At 51.6% G+C, this 6565-nt stretch overlaps 1 protein-coding gene across 7 annotated transcripts in view; it reads left to right on the top strand.

Annotated features, from left to right (window-relative positions):
• LDB3 (LIM domain binding 3) overlaps window positions 1-6565 on the top strand; it is a 66100-nt gene that overhangs the window by 20309 nt on the left and 39226 nt on the right. For all 7 annotated transcript variants that reach the window (XM_006915445.1, XM_006915443.1, XM_006915446.2 and 4 more), the window contains 2 exons: window positions 4098-4267; window positions 4750-4786. In XM_006915445.1, the coding sequence (XP_006915507.1) occupies window positions 4098-4267; window positions 4750-4786 (207 nt within the window). The remainder of the gene's footprint in view (window positions 1-4097; window positions 4268-4749; window positions 4787-6565) is intronic.

The following is a 6565-nucleotide window of genomic DNA, read 5'->3' as shown; positions in this document are numbered from 1 at the left end:
TGTGGGGACCTCTTCCTCTTCGTGTCTTTCTGTTTTAGTTTCTCTCTCTCTCCGTATGTCTTTGTTTGTGCCTGTCTCTGTCACTCTGTATGCTGTCTCTCTGTCTTTGTCTCTCTGTCTCTGTCTTTCTGTTGTCTCTCTCTTCCTTTCACACACACACACACACACACACACACACACACACACACACACAGAGTCTCTCACTGTTTTCTACTTGGGAATACCATTAGGGTTGACTTTCAGGACTGACTACCTCTTTGGACAACATCTTATCCCTGAGTCAGTATCTCCAGTAACTCAAGGCAAGAAAACTTGAAAAGATAGTTGTACTTTTTTTTCCGAAGCTAAGAAAAACATGTTTTAAAAAGAATCAAGGGGTTAAAAAGTCCCAGAAAGTTCCTATAGCATTTGGCCTTTCCAGAACTGAGCCCTTATGGCCACGATGTGCATGTGGTTTATAGGGGGAAGCTCCAGAGGCCAAAGGATGAAAGGTTATGTAGACTTCAGGGCTATCCTAGTCCCAGGAAGCCTGGCCCTCTCAGGCATGCAGTGCTTCCTTTGGACCACTAGGGGACAGAGGTTACTTGCCTTGGAGCCCTGGATCTCAAACTGGCCAGGCTCACGGCTGCAGCTCTTAGCAGAACTAGACACGATGTTCATTTATTTAATTCTGTCATTCGAAATAGAATATATGACCATGCAAGTTTAAAAACACAACCCTTATCTCATGTGTACCAAGAAAAACAAGGCTGCCTGAATAAGCCAAAGAGCTAACAGGGATTTCCTGCTAACATTTGTTTGCCACAGAATGTAACAAGTATGTCCTTGATGTGCTCCTAAAAGTGGTCACCAAAGGGAAGGTCAGTGGAAGATAATGGAAGAACTGCTCTTCACTCTATTTTCTGCACCTTTGGAAAAGACTATTATCATTTGGTTTTACCACTAAGCAACCTGAGATTTTTTTAACATGATGCACCATTGATCTAATCTAGTCTTCTCAAAGGACCTTTGCTATCTCCTGCCCGTCCTCTCCCCTCCCCTCCTTTATCCTCGCCTCCCCTTCCTTTCCCTTTCCCTGCAATCCTGGGGAGCAACATGCTTTCCCCTTTCTTCTAACTCAGCCCTGCTAGACTGGTGCTGTGTGGTACCTGTGGGTAAGAGCTGCCTCTCTCTGCCATAAGGTGCTCCGTTTCTGCTGTTAATTTCCATGATTCCTTCCTCACTGACAGTTTTCTTTTTGTCTCTCTTTCTTCCTCTTTCATCCACTCCACTCCCATAACTCATTTCTGATCCTAACCCTGCTCCCTTGTGTGTGCGCCACCCCTCTGCCATCCCTTGATGGACACGCACTCCCTGCTGGGCTTTCTTCTGCTTGGCAGGGCATCGCCACTGGCGTAAGTAGACCCCACAGTGTCTGTTCTGTTGTCTGTCTGTCTAGTTGTGGGATGGTGTGTGGGTTTGGTGGGATGTGTTTGAGGACAGTGCCTTTGCGTTCTTCCTTATACCCACCTAACAGCCAGACGGCATGCCCTGCAGCTTATACAGGCTTGTCTTTTGGGGTTTGCCCCAAATAATGTCACTATGGACACAGATGAGAGTAATAACACTCGTGTTGACACCCCAAGGCTGGAGTGTTCTTGCCGTGCTTTGCGGGTGTTTCCTCCAGCCTTTTCTGTCTGTACTGGGACAGTGTAGACCTGAATGTCAACATCCACACTGGGCCATTATTCAAGGGAGAGGGTGATAAGGAGGCCTCTTAGAGGCCACTACCTGGAATCCTCATGGAAGATGGATCTGGAAGAGCTTGTGCTTGCTAAGACCACCCAAGGGAGGCAAAAGATGTGTCAGATGTGGGGGCAGTATACAGTGAAGTAAATGTCTCAAGGTGACCTTGATGTGGTGACCATGGAGTGTTTTTGGTGGCAAGAAGACCATGCTGGAAGCAGCTCCAGAGAATGGCCTCGGACCCAGGGTCCCAGAATTGTTCCACCCTCTTTCTGTACATATTCTCCCTGAGCCCCAGAATCTTAAAAAAAGCACAGCAGTTCTTTCTTTGGCCTCCCAATCTCTGTTGTGGCAGCACCAGTCCCTGGTTTTTGCACAGTGTGGTGGAAAATGAACCAATAATGTGAGTCCCAAGGGACTCACTCTTGGCAGCTTTCTGGAGCCCGGGGAAGGACAGGGCAGCACCTCCAGGGCATGTTCCAAGGAAATGGCAGTAAACACCTTCTGTCTGTTTTCTGGACCACAAAGCTCAGTGTAGGCAGGCTCACAGGCAGGGCCTGGGCTTGAGTCTACATCTTGCCTCACCCACAGCACAGGCCACACTTCCTCCAAGCAGGCCAGGAAGTCCTGGTTGTTTCTTCCCATTGCCCATCTCACCCAAAGACAGTAGGTCCAGCATCTGCTTTGGGAATCCTTGGGAGACTTCCCTGTGCCAGAAATGCCCTCCCTCAGTGAGATCCTACCCACTCCTCTGCTCCTGGGTAACCCCAGGCTCCTTCCTGCCTGGACCCCAGACAGATCTATTGGTTTTTCCCATGAGGTCTCAACCACAGGCTGCCAGTACCTGTAGCTCTTGGGCCAGGGCATTGCCTTCAGGGAAGTAGGGGCAGCTCTGCTGTACCCAGCCTTCATCACCTTTTGTTGCCTTTCTCCACCTTTGCTGTCATAACCCATCCTGAGCCAGACACAGAGCACCAATCCTGAGAGACTCCAGTCCTGGGAAACTAGGCCAGTGCTTCCATCCAGCTCTTTGCAGAGAGGGTAGAAGACATGGGCACTGAGGAAGCCCCTCCCCAATCCAGCCAGTCCTGGGTAGGGAGCAGGTAGAAGCAGCCATAGAGGCAGGCAGGGAATGCTGGAAAGAATGAGTGTCTAGGCTGCGCCAAGTCTGCAGGCACAGAGCCTCTGGGGTGTACAAGGCTCCAGTGGGCAGAAGTGGCTTTTCTGAGCCCTTGTCACTACAGAGGGTCTGATGGAAAGGCCACTGGGCTGGGAGCTGGGATGCCTGGATTCTAATTCAGAGGGGTCTCTGTATGCTGTAATCAGCCAACCTTGTGGGACCTCGTTTTCAGCATATGTAAGAGGAGAGGGCTGGGCCGCTGACCCACAGTCTGGGGAGATGGGTTATTCTTGCTGTGAACTCCACCTGAGTCCATCCTGACTCCTGACAGGGTAGCTGGGCGTCCTGCATCCTCCAGCCCTCGCTGGCCAGGGTACGTGGGCTGGGATATATAAAAGCTTTAGATAGAGCCTCCTTGCAGTCTGGGCTGGGTTGGGAGGCACTGGACCAAGGGGCTCTGGGTTCTCTTCTGGTTCTGATCTAGGATTCATTCATTCAACTAAGTTTTGAGCACCTATTATGTGCCAGACCCGGGGATTTTAAAAGGTCACCAGGCCCCCCTCAATAGGCTAGGGCAGAGACCAAATTACCCTCCTGCATCTCTACTCTCAGCTCCCCCAGGCCAGAATTCCCTTGTCTGCAAGCGATCCTGGCTGTGTGGCCTTGTTGCCCAATTCCTCACACCAGCCCCCCGACCGTGCCTGCCTGGTTGTAGCTGAGCGGGAGTCCCCAGTCCTCTTCTAGAGCAGTCACGGCGTTGGCAGCTTCCTGTTTGGATCCAAAGGTGTGAGGAGGACAAGGAATTGCCTTAAGGAGTCTCTGGGTCCCCCCGATGGCCTGTCATCACATAGCCCCAAACTCAGGACCTGCTCAGGGAGAGGGAAATTACTTCAAGAAGATAAGTTCTGCCTCCTTTCTCCTTAAAGGAGATCTGGCCCCTGAGACGGGGCGGTGGGTATCTTCAGTCCTACGTCTGAGTTAGTATGGCAAGAGGGATCTCAGCTTCCTAATCCTTCATAAGAGAAATCACTGTCCCACTGTGACCACCATGAGCACTAAGGACCCAGCCAAGCCCTTGCCCCAGGTTCTCAGATGGCAGTGCGTAAAGGGCATGGTGGGTTCGGACAAATAGGGGCCGTCATGGGACTGGGAGTGCAAGGAGTGCCAGAGGGACGCAACATGGGGAGAACGCGAGGGATAGGGAGCAGGGTTCCAGAGTAGCCCTCGCCCACAGCCTTTTTCTGCATTGCAGGAGCCTTCCTGTTAAAGATCTTACTGTAGACAGCGCCTCTCCTGTGTATCAGGCTGTGATTAAGAACCAGAACAAGCCGGAAGATGAGGCTGATGAGTGGGCCCGCCGCTCCTCCAACCTGCAGTCTCGCTCCTTCCGTATCCTGGCCCAGATGACAGGGACAGAATACAGTAAGTGAGGGCTGTGGCGAGGTGGGGGCAAAAAGGAAAGATGCTGAGAGATCACACTCCCACAGAAGCTAGGGAATCAAGTCCTCCTACCCTTTAAGATGTGCTGGCCTTGACAAATATCAGCCTGCTGAGCCCCTCCTGGGCCCCTGGGGCAAGCAAATGACATCTGCCTTCTTCTGCTCAGTTCTCTGACCCAACAGCAGGCAGCAGTCTTGCCACGGGGATTCCAGGTGAAATTACTGCCCAGAGCTGGGGTAAGAGGACCTCTCAGGACATACCTTTGACCACTCCCACCCAACTGCACCATTTCCTCTCATGTCCCCTTTCTCTGCCCAGCACACAGCCTTTCCCTTCCTAGTTTACAGACTAGGGAGCAGTAACTGTTCAGTTATTAGTGGGTACTCAGTGTCCACAGAGCTCTAGCGACTTTTCTTCCTTTTGTTCCTTGTGATTCCTCCTGACCAACAACTTTCTACCCACAGTGCAAGACCCTGATGAAGAAGCTTTGCGAAGGTCAAGGTAAGTGCCTGGACTCAGGCTCTGTGGCCTTGCCCCTCCTAACCCCATCCCTCTCCGGGCAGCCCCAGGTAACATGACTTATGGAAGGATAAGTCTCAAGTTCATGTATTTGGGAACTCCTTGCCCCTAAAGCGCTCAGGCAGATGCTGGCTTGAGGCATCTGTCCTGGGTCAGTGAGGTGCCTGGAGCTGAGTTTCTATCCCTTGGGCCCAGGCTGCAAGAGTTAGGACTCTGGGCTCTCTCGGCTCTGTCCCTGGGCAGGGGGCAGGGCTGCTTTGGCCTTTGCTGGGCTTTTGAGAACAAGGGCATCTCTCCCTGTGAAGGCACCGGCCCAGCTACCTTGCCTGCATACCCTATGAGTCTAGAGGATAGGTGCTGGGAAGTAGGCACATGGAGGGCTGTACTGGGCACGGTGCCTGACTCCTGGACTCAGCTGTCCAGATATTGAGATATTAGTTTCATAAATTGCTAAAAGCACAATAGCTGCTGCAAGGAAGGACAAGTCCTGGGCATGAGAAGGGACTTGTACAGGACTAGGTATCTCAAGTTCAAGGCATGGTCTCTGCAACACTGGCAGGCCTAAGGCCACAGCCACTAACCCTACCACCTGCAGCTTGTCAGGTGCTCATCGACCTGGGCATGAGTGGGGCACGCTGCCCTGGAATCCATTGGAACCCACTATGGCTTTCCATGGTGAGGCATGGAGCCTAGTGTGATTATGCTTATACTTCTGGAGGCAAACGTGTCATCTGCATGTTCTTCCTGGGAGTATCTGCCTTGGGTCAGTGCATTCTGTGGTGGCCTCTGTGTGAGGCTGGGGCTCAGAGGCACTCTTCCACTGTGGGCCAAGCTTTCTGTACTTGCTAACCTGTGTGCTGTGGCCACAGGACTGTGTGGAGAGTGGGACTCTAGGGCCACCTGGAGTTGATGTGGATTTTCTTTTCGAACCTGTATTTTTGCCAACCCAAATTGCTCTCAAATTGCTTCCACTCTTTGGCTGGAGCTTCCAAGTCTAAAGTGTGGTCCTCCCAGGCCTGTTAACGATGGCATGCAGTTCCAGTAACAATTCTTAACCTGTCAGTGCCTGCAATGTGTCTATATGCGCCTGAAATGAGATGATGTTTGATTTAGCTCAAAAGTTAGTCTCTAGCTATTTTAAGTGTGACTGAGCTGTCAGCTCTCCCCCCTCCTATGCTCCACAGCTCCTGCGTGCTATTTCCATGTTTGTCCCACCTCCCCTTTGAAGCCACCCACGTAGATGCTCTAGGGAGCCATGTAGCCTTACTGAAGATTTGACAGAGGGCCTTTACAGCACACACCCCACAGCAAACAACTTAAAAGTCCCCAGGTTCCTTCTATCAAGAAGCCAGCAGGGGCGTTTTCTCTCCCTCTCACAGGGCAACCTTGACTTTCCAGCCCCATCAACCCTCCTGTATACTTCTGGTCACTTTATGTTCCTCTGGCCAGATCACTCTAAGCTTGCACCTTGTTAACCGGACACTGTTTAGAAGGCTGGAGGGTACTGGTGGAGGTAGATTATAGGGAACTTCTGTCTTTTGTATTTCTCCTGGAATATTTGCAGGCAGTGCAAAGTTATTGAGTGAGTATAAGGGTGGTCCTCAGGCCTTGTCATTGGTCTCCCCTTTCCCAGCATCTGCTGGGGCTTGTTCTACCTGGTCCTGTAGAAGTGGGGAGGTTAGTCCTTCTCCCTGGGGCCTAATTTCGCACGAGCTTGCTTCAGTCCCCAGCAGAAGGCAGGGGGACTAAGAACTCTGTCAC

Source organism: Pteropus alecto, unplaced genomic scaffold, assembly GCF_000325575.1.
Source record: "Pteropus alecto unplaced genomic scaffold, ASM32557v1 scaffold155, whole genome shotgun sequence".
Classification (NCBI taxonomy): Eukaryota; Metazoa; Chordata; class Mammalia; order Chiroptera; family Pteropodidae; genus Pteropus; species Pteropus alecto.
Note: the sequence above shows the minus strand (reverse complement) of the source record. Positions and strands in the feature narration are given on the sequence as shown.